Raw genomic sequence first — 14,955 nt, 5'->3', positions numbered from 1 at the left:
ATAGGGAATAGGGTGCCATCGGGGATGTAGTCAATGTCTCTTGAACAATACACAAATGACATCAAGCAGCACATGGCACTAAGACTGAACTCCATACAAAGCAAGGATAAGAGCCATTACAAATGAACAACTAACCACTTTAATGCAGTCTTAATAACCAATGCACAACAAAAGAAACAAAAAAACATATAGCAACTTATTATGAAAGGGAGACTTATCACCCCCCGACAACAAATATCCAATCGCACAAAAACAACTGTGTTATTCGGGAAAATGCATGTCTTTCCTGCAGCATTTTCATTTCTAGTTCAAGGTACAGTACATTGTACAAGGCCTCTATCAATCCCTCCATAGGCTAGTATCTCCATTAGTCTCTATGGTAGAAGCAGTACAGTACTTGCGGATCAGATCAGTCTTCCATAATGACAGCACTGCTGACTGACAAGAGTTTCAGCGTTTTGTTAGATTTTTCCTTGTGATTAAAAAGGCTATAGCAGGGGGGCGGGGTTTAGCGTTAGGGGGCGGGGTTTAGCGGTAGGGGGCGGGGACTCAGAGCAGGCTTAGTAGTCAGAGCTGATTCAATTTCTGATCACAGGTCAGTTTCATCATGCAGCGTTTGTTTTTAACCATAAGCCCCGCACGCTCTCAGGAGACACACATCTCGGGGGGCTGTGGTGTACCGGGCTTGGCTACCGGTGAAGCTGCCGGTACCAGCCCCAGTGGCCCCTTGTCGGCCTTCTCTGGGCCTGCTGGGGGCCCCAACGGGGGGCTGGTTGCTTCTGGCGGCGGCTACAGTTTTCTTGAAGAGACGCATGCTGAGTTGGAAGAGCTCACTGTCCACCACAGGAACACTGGGGTACATCTGCTTGGTCAGGCCCTGGAGAGAGAGAAAGAGAGTTAGCTTACTGTACAGCTTACATGCCATAGGCATTGTGTGTCAAAATATTGCTCCATATATTATAAAATACTATCTACATAATCCCAGTCTATTCCTCCATATATCCTACAGTAGAGGGCCATCTTAGTCAATTGGTATATGGTCTAGAATAGTCTATGGTTCTGGGTACAAGTACATTTTCTTGGAGCACTCACCTTTTCGTTCTTGAGGAGCTGCCGTCTGATGGCCATGTCCCTGCGGGCACAGAGGGCCTTACAGCAGGGGCCCAGGTTCCTCAGCAGACCTGCCCTCTCTACCTTCCTGTTCAGAGCTGCCTTGTTCAGAGCACCCAGGTCGTGCTCAAACAGCTTGTCAGCATCTGGAGGAATGGACGGAGAGCTGGGTTACACTCACTGGATGTTTCCAGTGATGAATGGAAGCAACATACAAAAGATGTTTCTATTGCCGCTGCTTAGTGCCTTATATGCTAACACCACAGACTGCTTAGTGCTTTATCATATGCTAACACCACACTGACTGCTTAGTGCTTTATCATATGCTAACACCACACTGACTGCTTAGTGCTTTATCATATGCTAACACCACATATGCTCACACAACGTGAGCCACGTTCTAAGTATGCATACTTCCATTAAAAGTCTGTGTCTTGTAAAGTAGACAGAGCTGGTATGGATAATGTTTGTCATATTATACATGGTTCTAAAATCCAGTAGGAGAACGATAGAGTACAGTATGTCATAGTACTAATATCTCCTCCAATCACCTTTAGGGTCGTCCAGCTCCTTCTTGCAGACCTCCCTGACTCTCTCCAGGAGCTCGGGCCCAGCCAGCCGCTTGGAGACGCCCGCCCTGAGGAGCACTGCCCCTGGGGTGAACCGGAGCAGAGCTGCCCCTGCTGCCCGGGGCTCCTGCTTCTGCTTGGGCATCAGGCTGGACCAGTCCACATCAATCACATCCAGGGGACCTGTAGGAACACAGCACATATGAAGGACTTAGACCACAATAACCAAACAACGATTTAGTTCACAATAATAAAAAAACACAACAGTTTGTCTTTTACCAGTGTCCAACTGCAGACTACACAAGGATGCCAGGTGTGTGATATTGGGCTAGTTTTGAGCTGGTTTGGAGGAGCCATTGGACCAGAATTTCTCATGACCTGGCAACCCTGCTGGCAAACCATAAGGACTGTGTAGTCCTGTTCTCAGCCAGAAGGAGTGTGTAGTCCTGTTCTCAGTATTGTACCTGGCGTCTTCTCTTCTTCCTGCCCATCCTCTCTCTTCTGGGCGCTGTCCGCCAAGATCTCATCCAACTCGTCATCACTGATTGGCTCGTACTCCTCCCCGCCAGACACCACCGACACAGCGTCATCCGCCTTCGCGTCATCTTCGTCTGAGGACAAACAAATAAACTCACTCAATAACCTGCTACCATATCAACACAAACATAGACAAACAGATCTGGGACAAGGCTGTTGTTGCCTGCTCCCATGGTCACTGTCACACCAACAGTTCTGGGATCAGGCTAGTAGTTTGTGATTCTAGATAATCCTTACCGTCAATGCTGTCCTGTTTCTCTGCTTCCTGTATCTCTCCTCCCACAGGGTGATGGCTGTTGCCTGGTTTGTCCTGGTCCATGCCGCCGTGTCCCAAAGCTTCGTGGGGGAGCAGGAGAGAGAACTCAACCCTGTCCGGCCCCCTGATATCTGGTCTCATGTGATCTGGTCCCCCTCTCATATCCCCCCTAATATCAGGTCTCATATCCCCCCTCATATCGGGTCTCATATCCCCTCGAATGTCTCCCCTAATATCAGGTCTCATGTCTCCCCTCATATCTCCTCTCATATCCCCTCGAATGTCTCCCCTAATATCAGGTCTCATGTCTCCCCTCATATCTCCCCTCATATCCCCTCGAATGTCTCCTCTCATATCCCCTCGAATGTCTCCCCTCATATCAGGTCTCATATCTCCTCGAATGTCTCCTCTCATGTCTCCTCTCATATCTCCTCTCATATCCCCTCGAATGTCTCCCCTCATATCAGGTCTCATATCTCCTCGAATGTCTCCTCTCATGTCTCCTCTCATATCTCCTCTCATATCCCCTCGAATGTCTCCCCTCATATCAGGTCTCATATCTCCTCGCATGTCTCCTCTTAAATCTGGTCTGTCTCCCCTCATATCTGGTCTGTCTCCCCTCATGTCCATCCTGTTCTTGGGGTCCCCATGTGGCGGCAGGTCCATCAGCAGCATCCTCTCCCGCTCCCGGTCGTTGCCATGGTCGCCACCGCGGCCAACGCCCCTGTTGCCGCCGCGCTCTCTTTCCCGCTCTCGTTCGTGCTGCTGCAGGAGACCCTCGGGCAGAAGCCGCTCTCTCTCACCCCGCATGTCACGGAGATCACGCTCTCTCATTTGCTCTCTGTTGCCTCCACGCATGAGGAGGGGTTCACGGCCCCTCCCACCCCACTCCCGTGGCCCCTCGGGCTCCCAGTCTCTCTGCTGCCCCTGCTGCTGGAGAGGAGGTAGTGGCCCCGGAGGCCCCTGCTGCTGTCGGAGGTCCTTGCGCTCACGCTCCCTCTCAAACTGTTCCCGCTCCCTCTCTCTCTCCCTCTCACGCTCTCGGCCGTCGTAGGACCCGGCCCGCGACTGCACCTGACGCTCTGACTCAGGGGAGCTTCGTCTGGAGCTGTGGCTGCGAGAGTCCTGCCGGTCTGGGAAGGAAAACCACCAGAAATTCAATATAAGAGATATAATATCAATCAAATCAAACTAGTAAGGGAGCTCAGTGTTTTCTCAACAAAACCTGTTAATAGTATGTGTCTGGCGTACCTGAGGAGGTGCTGCGACTGGGCTCTCCTCTCCTCAGCTGGTCGATGCGCGACTTCCGCTCCTCTCCCCTCACCACCGGAAGTTCTGTGACAACTGGTCCCCTCTCTCTCTCACCACGCTCCCTCTCTCTTTCCCTGTCTCGCTCCCGGTCTCGGGAGTTGCCCCCCTGGAGCTGGTGTCCTCTCCTGGGTCGGCCTGGTCCTTGGCCCTGCTGAGGGTCCTCTCTGTGGGCTGACTCGTTGGAGGGAGAGCGGAGACGTCTGGATGAGGCCCTGCTCTGGTTGCTTCCCATACTGCTGCTCCTCTTCTGCTCCGGAGGAGGCTTCCTCAGCAGGGGCTGGGACATGAGGGGCTGGGGAGGCAGGGTCTGGAGTAACATAGGAGGGTCCTGGGACAGCAGAGGGGCGATGGGCGGGGGAACAGGCCTCTCCACCCTCTCCCTCTCCTTGCCCCCCCTCGGACCTCCTCTCCTGGGAAGAGCTCCGGTCGGAGTCCTCTCAGTGGGGACTGTGGGGGGTGCCTTAACAACCGCCGATCCACCACCGCGCTCCAGCACATCCTCGTCAGACCAGTCGCTGAAGTTGGCGTCCATTTTGACGGGCTGTGGCAAGGGCTCTGCAACAGAATGTGGCACGGCCCTCTGGGATAGCAGAGCCTCCTTTGGTGCGGGCGGGGGCGTCCGGGGACCCCTCTTGTTCCTCTTGCCCGGGGGGAAGATGGGAGGAGCCTGGTTCCTCCTCAGACGCGTCCGACTCGGCGCCACGGGATCGTTTCCTCTTCTTGTCCAGCGCCTTCTTCTTAGGCGCCTTGCGGGGGGAGAGTAGAGGGGGCGGGGGGCCGTCCGAGAGGGCCATGGAGGAGGGGGCTCTGGGTTGGTGAACCTCTCTGGAGCTCCTGAAACACCTCCTGCCACACCCTCCTCCTTCCTCCCCTTCTTCAGGCCTTTCTTCTGGGACTTGGTCTTCTTCTTGCCCTCCTCATGACCTGACGGGACTGGAGCGTCTCTGTCCTCAGTGACCAGGGCCACGGGCGGCGGGGGAGGGGTGGGCTCCCGACCGTCCCTCTCTTTACCTCTCCTAGAGTCCGAGCCGGAGGCCGAGACAGGGGTACTGCTATCTGAGGGGTGCTCCCCCCGTCTCTCCCCTCCTCTGCCTGCTCCTCCTCTGTCTCCACGGGCGTCGGCCTCCTCGTTCCGGCGGCTCCTCCCCTCCCTCTTGTCCCCGCCTCCACGGCGCTCCTCGTCCTTCCAGCGGCTGGGCTTGGTGTCCTCCGCTACAGAGGTGCTGGGGGGGGAACGCAGGAGGGGCTCCTGGGGCGGGAGTACCACCTGACTCAACAGCCGGTGTTTCTCAACACCTGAACACACACCAAGACGCAGAGGGATTCTGTTAGCACCATACCAAGGTTTATCAACATCATGGAAATGTCAACCAAGGTCAAAGAAACAAAACACCTTTTTATCTTAAAGGGTGCCTTGGCTCGGTCTCAAAGATCTCTGATCGCCTTCTAATAACAATCAAACACCAGCTGTTACTTCTATGTCAGCACGTTGAGTTCCAGTCTGGCTGTATGAAATGTGCTCAACCATTAAAAGGTATTATCACCATTACTAAGTGTGCCCTGGGCTCACGTGGAGGGATATTGAAGTGATCAGGCCAAGGCACCCTTTGGGGAGGTGTTAATCCATACGGGACTAGTTTCCTCCAGACAGAACCAGTGCTGTTTGTTTTTCCCATTAAAGAGTGTCCCTACTGTCAAGCACTGGAGGAGGAGGACACACTGGTACTGTGACGGGGAGGATGGTGATTGGGCCAGGGCCAGAGGTGGGGCGGACCTTGGGCTGGCCTCCACCAATCAAACGCTCACTTTTCTCCTCAGGGCTGTTGTATTCCTCGCCGTCTCCTGGGGTGGCGTCCCTTGCTCGCTTGGGAGAGGGGCGAGTCGGGCTGGGTGTGGTCTCTACCCTGTGCCTCTTCCGGCTGCAGATGACACACACATAGAAGAGGGGTTAGAGGTCAGCTGGGTTGTGTTAAGTAGGAAAGAAACAGATGGAAACGAACCACAACTAAGGTAAAACGATGGAGTGATTCTAGTTATGAGTCATGGGTTAGTGGTTACCAGGGTTGGGCCTGGAATTGAAATGGAACTGGCCCCAACCCTGGTGGTTACTACTGAGACTTGCCTGGTCTTGCGGTCTTCATGCGAGTCTCGGACAGAGCGGTCGTCCCTTGGTTCATCCCTAGTCCGTTCCCGTCGCTCATCCCTTCCTTTCTCACGCTCCTCCCATTCCCGCTGCCTCTCCCTCTCTCTTTGCTCTCGCTCCCTCTCCCGCTCTCGTTCCCTCTCCCGCTCTCTCTCCTTCCTCTCCCTATCTCGCTCCTCCCTCTCCCGCTCCCTCTCTTCCCTCTCCCGTTCCCTCTCTCGCTCCTTTTCCCTCTCTTTCTCCTTTTCCCTCTCCCTCTCTCGCTCCCGTTCTCGCTCCCTCTCCCGGACCCTCTCCCGCTCTGCCTCCCTCTCCTTCTCCCTCTCTCTTTCCCTCTCCTTCTCTCTTTCCCGTTCCCTCTCTCGCTCCCTCTCTCGGGCCCTGTCCTCTCGTCTGTCCCCTCCTTTTTCCTCTCCTCTGCGTTCATCCCTCCCTCTGGTCTCCTCCCTGTCTGGCTCTTCTCCTCTGGCTGGGTGCCGACCAGGAGAGGATGCTCTTTGGTCTGTTACAAACAGAGGAAACAGCCAGTTAGTCACAACATCCAACAACAAGGGTTCATTCTCATGTAACAGAAAGCATTAGAGAAGAGGACCTGAGGGACCAGCACGATTGAGGAAGAGACAGGATGCTTTAGGAAGGCTTTCTGTTACATATAACTGTGTTTCTTGTTGTCCTTGCCTCTTGTAGCATCAGCTGTGTCCTTTTTTGTCTACGTCTCGTTTCTGTTTTAAATCACTCACTACAGAACTTTGAGATTGTTTTTCAATGAAAAGCGTATTATAAATTGCATTTTATTTAACTAGTATTATAGATTAAATGTATTTATTATTAGGGTACGAGGAAAGACCTCTCCTCACCTCTCTCCCTGTTCTCTCTGCGGTCACCACGGTCGGTGTGACCACCTCTACGGTCGTAGGATGAGTCTCTCCCAGTCGCCTGCTCCCCTCCTCTCCTCTCTCCGTCATAACGGTCACGCTCCGCTCCTCCTCTGTCCACACCTCCTCTCTCTGCGCCTCCTCTCTCCGCCCCACGGTCGGTGCTCCTCTCTGCACTCTTCTCACGGAAGCCTCCGCCGCTACGCGACTCCCAACCGTCATGACCACCAGTCTCCAGCTGGGAGCCTCGGGCATTCCTGGTGGAGGAGCCTGAGGGAGGAAGGACAGAGTTACAGTATGCTGAAACAGACAGAGGGGATTGGATTATCTGGCCTGGGATGCCCCGGTGGGAGGAGTTCGCACCAGGAACCGGACGGCCTCCCAGGGACGAGCCCCTCTCTGGGCTGACGGTGAAACGGGCTCAAAACAAAAGTGACGTAGGTTTCGAACGTGGAGTAATGAGTAGGAATCAGATTCTTTTCTCACATGCAAAAGTGATTGCTTTTGATATAAACGCTTTATCTGCCTTCCTAATGAAAACTCATTTTATCAAAAAAGAGATGTCTGTTTGTGGATGATGCTCCATGCTGCTTTGTTGACAACATGGCTGAGCGGCGCAGATTACTGTTCCATTTGAGAAGGGTGCTCCTCCCTCAGCCATAGACTGGTACACCGCAAATTCCCTCACTTCCACAAACACCACAGCAACAAACACATTAACAACTGTTACTACAACTGGCCATTAGTAGATTTTACTGGTCATAAGATGTGTGATGTCATGTGTGACCTCACCTTTGTCAGATGCGTCAGCCTCGCGGCCCCTACCCCTGCCAGGTCTCTCAGCTCTACTCTCTGTCCTCGTCTCCCCCCGTACCTCCCCCCTCCCTTCAGTCCTCCCTCCTTCCTCTCGCCCGTGGCCCCTCCCATAGCCCCTCCCCTCCTCCGGGACAGCCTCCTCCTTCCTGTCCGTCTTCTCCCTCTCTCCTCTCTCCCGCTCCCTCTCTTTCTCCTTTTCTCGCTCCCTCTCCCGTTCTCGATCCCGGTCCCTGTACTCCAGAGGGTCTCGTCCGGAGCGTGTTGACGTGGTCTCTGTGGTTCTGGGTTCCCGGGTCGAGTCCTTGGTGTCCCGGTCTCTATCCCTGGTGGGGTCCCTGGAGGTACTGGTGGAGTCTCCTCGTCGGTCGCTGCGCCCGTCACCCCGGCGCTCTCGCCCCTCTTTTGTCTCCCGGTCCTCACGGGCGGCATCACGAGAAGAGCTCGTCTCTGCCACCTCGTAGTCCCGGTCGTCACGGCTACAGTCTTTCTCTCGCTTCCCGCGGCTCTCTGCATGGATGAGACAAAAACACAGGTCTGTGTTATTACAGTGTCCAGTCAAATGACACAATGTAGAGACTGTTTTCATATAAACAAACAGCAACATATAGAAAACCAGTAGTTTATTTAAAGGTGGTGACCACATATAGAAAACCAGTAGTTTATTTAAAGGTGGTGACCACATATAGAAAACCAGTAGTTTATTTAAAGGTGGTGACCACATATAGAAAACCAGTAGTTTATTTAAAGGAGGTGACCACATATAGAAAACCAGTAGTTTATTTAAAAAGGTGGTGACCACATATAGAAAACCAGTAGTTTATTTAAAAAGGTGGTGACCACATATAGAAAACCAGTAGTTTATTTAAAGGAGGTGACCACATATAGAAAACCAGTAGTTTATTTAAAGGTGGTGACCACATATAGAAAACCAGTAGTTTATTTAAAGGTGGTGACCACATATAGAAAACCAGTAGTTTATTTAAAGGAGGTGACCACATATAGAAAACCAGTAGTTTATTTAAAGGTGGTGACCACATATAGAAAACCAGTAGTTTATTTAAAGGTGGTGACCACATATAGAAAACCAGTAGTTTATTTAAAGGTGGTGACCACATATAGAAAACCAGTAGTTTATTTAAAGGAGGTGACCACATATAGAAAACCAGTAGTTTATTTAAAGGTGGTGACCACATATAGAAAACCAGTAGTTTATTTAAAGGTGGTGACCACATATAGAAAACCAGTAGTTTATTTAAAGGTGGTGACCACATATAGAAAACCAGTAGTTTATTTAAAGGAGGTGACCACATATAGAAAACCAGTAGTTTATTTAAAGGTGGTGACCACATATAGAAAACCAGTAGTTTATTTAAAGGTGGTGACCACATATAGAAAACCAGTAGTTTATTTAAAGGTGGTGACCACATATAGAAAACCAGTAGTTTATTTAAAGGAGGTGACCACATATAGAAAACCAGTAGTTTATTTAAAGGTGGTGACCACATATAGAAAACCAGTAGTTTATTTAAAGGAGGTGACCACATATAGAAAACCAGTAGTTTATTTAAAGGTGGTGACCACATATAGAAAACCAGTAGTTTATTTAAAGGTGGTGACCACATATAGAAAACCAGTAGTTTATTTAAAGGAGGTGACCACATATAGAAAACCAGTAGTTTATTTAAAAAGTGGTGACCACATATAGAAAACCAGTAGTTTATTTAAAGGAGGTGACCACATATAGAAAACCAGTAGTTTATTTAAAGGTGGTGACCACATATAGAAAACCAGTAGTTTATTTAAAGGTGGTGACCACATATAGAAAACCAGTAGTTTATTTAAAGGTGGTGACCACATATAGAAAACCAGTAGTTTATTTAAAGGAGGTGACCACATATAGAAAACCAGTAGTTTATTTAAAGGAGGTGACCACATATAGAAAACCAGTAGTTTATTTAAAAAGGTGGTGACCACATATAGAAAACCAGTAGTTTATTTAAAGGTGGTGACCACATATAGAAAACCAGTAGTTTATTTAAAGGAGGTGACCACATATAGAAAACCAGTAGTTTATTTAAAGGTGGTGACCACATATAGAAAACCAGTAGTTTATTTAAAGGTGGTGACCACATATAGAAAACCAGTAGTTTATTTAAAGGAGGTGACCACATATAGAAAACCAGTAGTTTATTTAAAGGTGGTGACCACATATAGAAAACCAGTAGTTTATTTAAAGGTGGTGACCACATATAGAAAAATAAAGTACTGGTTAAAGGTGGTGACCACATATAGAAAACCAGTAGTTTATTTAAAGGTGGTGACCACATATAGAAAACCAGTAGTTTATTTAAAGGAGGTGACCACATATAGAAAACCAGTAGTTTATTTAAAGGAGGTGACCACATATAGAAAACCAGTAGTTTATTTAAAAAGTGGTGACCACATATAGAAAACCAGTAGTTTATTTAAAGGAGGTGACCACATATAGAAAACCAGTAGTTTATTTAAAAAGTGGTGACCACATATAGAAAACCAGTAGTTTATTTAAAGGTGGTGACCACATATAGAAAACCAGTAGTTTATTTAAAGGTGGTGACCACATATAGAAAACCAGTAGTTTATTTAAAGGAGGTGACCACATATAGAAAACCAGTAGTTTATTTAAAGGTGGTGACCACATATAGAAAACCAGTAGTTTATTTAAAGGTGGTGACCACATTTAGAAAACCAGTAGTTTATTTAAAGGTGGTGACCACATATAGAAAACCAGTAGTTTATTTAAAGGTGGTGACCACATATAGAAAACCAGTAGTTTATTTAAAGGAGGTGACCACATTTAGAAAACCAGTAGTTTATTTAAAGGTGGTGACCACATATAGAAAACCAGTAGTTTATTTAAAGGTGGTGACCACATATAGAAAACCAGTAGTTTATTTAAAGGTGGTGACCACATATAGAAAACCAGTAGTTTATTTAAAGGTGGTGACCACATATAGAAAACCAGTAGTTTATTTAAAGGTGGTGACCACATATAGAAAACCAGTAGTTTATTTAAAGGAGGTGACCACATATAGAAAACCAGTAGTTTATTTAAAGGAGGTGACCACATATAGAAAACCAGTAGTTTATTTAAAGGAGGTGACCACATATAGAAAACCAGTAGTTTATTTAAAGGAGGTGACCACATATAGAAAACCAGTAGTTTATTTAAAGGAGGTGACCACATATAGAAAACCAGTAGTTTATTTAAAGGTGGTGACCACATATAGAAAACAAGTAGTTTATTTAAAGGTGGTGACCACATATAGAAAACCAGTAGTTTATTTAAAGGAGGTGACCACATATAGAAAACCAGTAGTTTATTTAAAGGTGGTGACCACATATAGAAAACCAGTAGTTTATTTAAAGGAGGTGACCACATATAGAAAACCAGTAGTTTATTTAAAGGAGGTGACCACAACGGTCTGTGTTTTATGTTAATGAGTTGCTGTACCGTCTCGACGCTCGTGTCGGTGCTCCTGGGCAGGTGGGCTCCTCCCCCTCTCGCTGCGTCCTCTCTCACGCCCCCGAGAGTGGTTTCGTCCTCCGGGGCTAGTCCTCCTCTGAGGAGAGGAGGTGTCCCGGGAGGCTGCAGGGGAGCGGGAGGAACACCTCTGGCCAGGAGGTGAGGAGGTGGCTGGGGGCTCGCGGTTGTAGGCGGGGGATGCCGAGCGGCGCCGGCGGGGGGAAGGAGAGTGTCTCTGGGCTGAGGAGCCAGAGTGGGAGGAGGGGGAGTGGTGGCGGGGCGGGGTGGGGGTGCGCTTGTGGCGGGGAGGGGGAGACCTGGAAGACCAGGAGAGGATGAGGGGTTATGGTTATTCAGGGAAAGTGACCGTCTTGCTAGTCTGTCTACCATCTACACCAACTCATGAGAATCCTGCTAATAACATGACTGAAAATGATAGTGTTAGGATAGATGGCATCTTTAGACCATCGTCTCAGGTTCAGGTGCTGCTGCATATTTCTCCATTTCTGCAAGCCGATGTTTATACTGTCATCTACTGCTTCTGGCATGACAATGATGTTGTTATCTTCTTAGTGTCTAACAGGCTACTGACCTGTGAGGTGGGGAGGCAGGCGCAAGGGTCTTCTGGGAGGCAACTTTTGGGGAGGTGGACTTGTTCTTCCTGGCTGACGGGGACATCTCTCGGTCTCTGGAAGGAGAGGACACGCTGCCGGAACGTTCCTCAGACATCACTGACCGCTTGGCCTTGTGGGAGCTGTCTGACCGGTCTCTGCAAGAGCCAAGAGAAACTAAAAGTGAGTCCCTTTCATAGTGTATTCAACAAATGCGAACAGATTTGACTGTTGTTTTGCTTGTTTCCAGTGGGTCTTGTTATGCCTATTCAACGAGGCTGCTAGATCCCTCTACAGCTTGGAGCGGAGCTGGACAAAACATGGCAGTGAACCTCTTTACCTGCGTTTCTCCTTCTTCTCCTTGTGTTTCTCCGCATCTCTCCCTCTCTCCTTTCCCTCCTTGGGCGGCTTCTCCTCACACTTCTCCTTGTTCTTGTGCTTCCCCTTGTGTTTCTTCCCCCCGGCTGCCACGACAGGGTTCACCAGCGGAAGCACCGGAGGAGGAGGGCTGGGGGTGCGGGGACCTTTCTTCTTCCCGTGGCCCCCCTTGGAAGATCTGGCCGTGGCGGACGCAGAGGACGACACAGAGGTCTTCTTCTCCTTCTTCCTAGAACCGGAAGCTTTAGGTCCTTTAGTGTGTTTGGGAGATCCACTGGACTTCCTGGAGGAGGGGGAACCTTTAGAGCTGGAACGCTCCGGGGATGTCTGGAATTAGAATGTGGAATAAAGAAGGCAGAATTGGTTAGCATGGACACTGAAAGGAGAGAAGTCTAAACCAGATATGAGTGTTGATATGGATGGCTCCTGAATGACAATAAGGTTAGGTAGGTATCTCTTCTTACCTTGGATATGATAGTGGTCCTAGTTTTGGTGGTCGGCTCCTAGTGAGAGATTGTAAGTGTAGAAGGTTATAAAACAGATCAACCTCAGTCTTAAATCATGCAAGGTTCTATGAACTATAGTAGATATAGCTACAGTCGATACATGCATACCGGTACCTCCTTCTTGATAACAATGTCCTCTCTTTTCTCCATATTCTCCTGCTCCAACTTCATGAGCTCCCGCTGGATCTTCTGCCTCTTCATCTCTAGGGACAATTCGTAGTCGTAGTCGCCGTTATCCGAGTCTAAAAGACAAATACAACAGCACATTATTTAAGGTTACAATATGCAATACAAACAAATTTTCCCGATAGAGTGAAAAACGGTTCGGCATTCATTAGTTCTACTTTCATATGTTAATAAGAGCATGCGTTTTCTTTCTTTTCGTCGTGCCTATTGAACACGGCCCTACTTCCAAACCTCACCTTCGCGGTTGGCTTCCCACTCGGTGGTCTCTTCTTCGCTGGCAGGGGTTCTCTCTTTAGTGATTTTTATATCTTCCTTCTCCCTGTGGCGGCCTCGGGACGAGTCTCGCTGCTGCAGAACAAAGACAGGTTTACATGGAAGACTCCCATACATGTTGGTCTAATATCTAACTAGTAAAATGGTTGTTCACTATGTCCCAAATAACAAAAGAAAACAGGAATGAAAGCGAGGTGTGTGTGGAGAGTAACTCACTCTGGCTGTGGGGGAAGTAGGCTCCTCTGGGTCTCTCTTTGTAGCATCTGATTCAACATCCTGCCTCTTATTCTTCATCCTCTCTCGCAGATCGCCAGTTGGTCTTTCCGCTGACCTGTTTACACACAAACATATGGTAATCTCAGGCATTGGTTCAGCATAAGACCACTGGCTTATCAAATACAATAAGAAACAGCCATGAGAGAATATTGGGACCGTCTGACTGTGTTGCCCACTTGCATAAAATATCTATTTTTCAGTTGCCTGCATACACGGGTCACAGGCAATTCGCCAAGGCCATCTAACCTGCTAAAAGATCCACTAAATCCTTTGCCTCGTGGCTGAGTTCCATGTGTGTAGCGACAAGTATTGCCGTAACTGCAATTCCCAGTCTTCAACCAATTTCTACAATTAGTCTGAAAGGAAGAAAGCAAGAAAGTGTCATTTCATGAAGCAGAAATAGGGTTTTGCTCTGATGAATCCAAAACTCAAAGATGTTCTTTCTCTACCTTCTCTGGACATGCATGTGATGTATCTGTCAGTGGGTTAGATGCAGGTGTAGAGGTACACACCTCGACAGCATTACTACCAGTGCTGGGGCCGAGTCTTTCAAATACGCTGGGCCGGCGAGACGGGGTGGTGCTGGTCTGGCTACTGCTGCTGTCAGATATGGTTTTAGAATTCTCCACTGTTACCCTCCGCCTTATCTTGGACATTCTGCAGGGCTGCAATGGTAGAATAATATATTATAAACCTGCATTGGTACATACAGCAATCTGAATATGCACTTTACTGTAAACAACAAAACATTTCAACGTTGGTTTGTCAAACAACAAAAATCAGTAGCCTGGTTGACATTTCCATTTGAAACTATTGTAGCAAATTGATGCAAAGAAACATTGGGGATTTTGTGAATCTTTTTACACACTGATCTGGGGTGTAATTATTCGTCCTAACTAAAAATAGTTTTTAATTGTACAAATTCAGTAAGCTAGCTCCCCGTTTCGTTCCGTTAAAGATGTTTTGCAACAGAATCGGCTTAATGAATACACCAACATCAACGTTAGCGCTACCAATCAAGCCCTGATGATGAGTTACATTAGCATATTGATGCTGACTAGTTACTAACACGTTAGTTAACTAATCATTTATGCATATTTTTGCCTGAGATCGTATCTGAAAATGCAGTTTGGTAGCTAGCTAGTTAACTTGCGAATGAAAAGGGAACTTTGGATATTTATGATAACGTATTAGCATAAGCTAGCTATACTCTCTGGGCCCGAGGCCTGTATAAGCCATCCTCATATTCAAAGATCCTGGAAAGCTATTGCACATTGGAGTAAAAGAGTTGCCTCACCCAAAATATTAATTCGGTGTCGCATCTATTTTCGAAGGCAATGGGATTCGCTACCTCTTGAAATTACAAGTTGTATTCTTGTATTTCAATGGCAGGGGCTCCCCTATCCGCCTTCATGTTGGCAAAGGGTGCGCGTGTAATGATTGGGTGTGTTTTGGACCGTAGATATCTAACAGTGGAGCCGCAATATAATCTACACGCGCGGGGAACTATGGGATACTGGGTGTCTTCTTTTTTCTTTACACGACTTTGAGCCTGCACGTTTGGACAGAATGGACCTATTATCATATCCATGATTTTCCACAA

General features: G+C 48.3%; 1 protein-coding gene across 1 annotated transcript; it reads right to left on the bottom strand.

Annotated features, from left to right (window-relative positions):
* Positions 1–116: 116 nt before the first annotated feature.
* LOC106575915 (zinc finger CCCH domain-containing protein 13) lies at positions 117–14,820 on the bottom strand. Its single transcript, XM_045698249.1, is given in 22 exon segments — positions 117–877; positions 1,093–1,256; positions 1,662–1,862; positions 2,144–2,290; positions 2,454–3,605; positions 3,724–4,438; positions 4,440–4,582; positions 4,585–5,079; positions 5,590–5,702; positions 5,906–6,428; positions 6,784–7,071; positions 7,594–8,124; positions 11,111–11,439; positions 11,715–11,891; positions 12,074–12,438; positions 12,576–12,614; positions 12,726–12,859; positions 13,040–13,151; positions 13,293–13,407; positions 13,599–13,708; positions 13,865–14,017; positions 14,650–14,820. Coding segments are annotated over 21 exon segments (6,252 nt in total). The 5' UTR covers positions 14,009–14,017; positions 14,650–14,820; the 3' UTR covers positions 117–622.
* Between the last annotated feature and the right edge of the window lie 135 nt (positions 14,821–14,955).

This window comes from Salmo salar, chromosome ssa16, assembly GCF_905237065.1.
Source record: "Salmo salar chromosome ssa16, Ssal_v3.1, whole genome shotgun sequence".
In the NCBI taxonomy this organism is placed as follows: domain Eukaryota; kingdom Metazoa; phylum Chordata; class Actinopteri; order Salmoniformes; family Salmonidae; genus Salmo; species Salmo salar.
The sequence above is the reverse complement of the archived record's forward strand: the minus strand, read 5'-3'. Positions and strand labels throughout refer to the sequence as shown.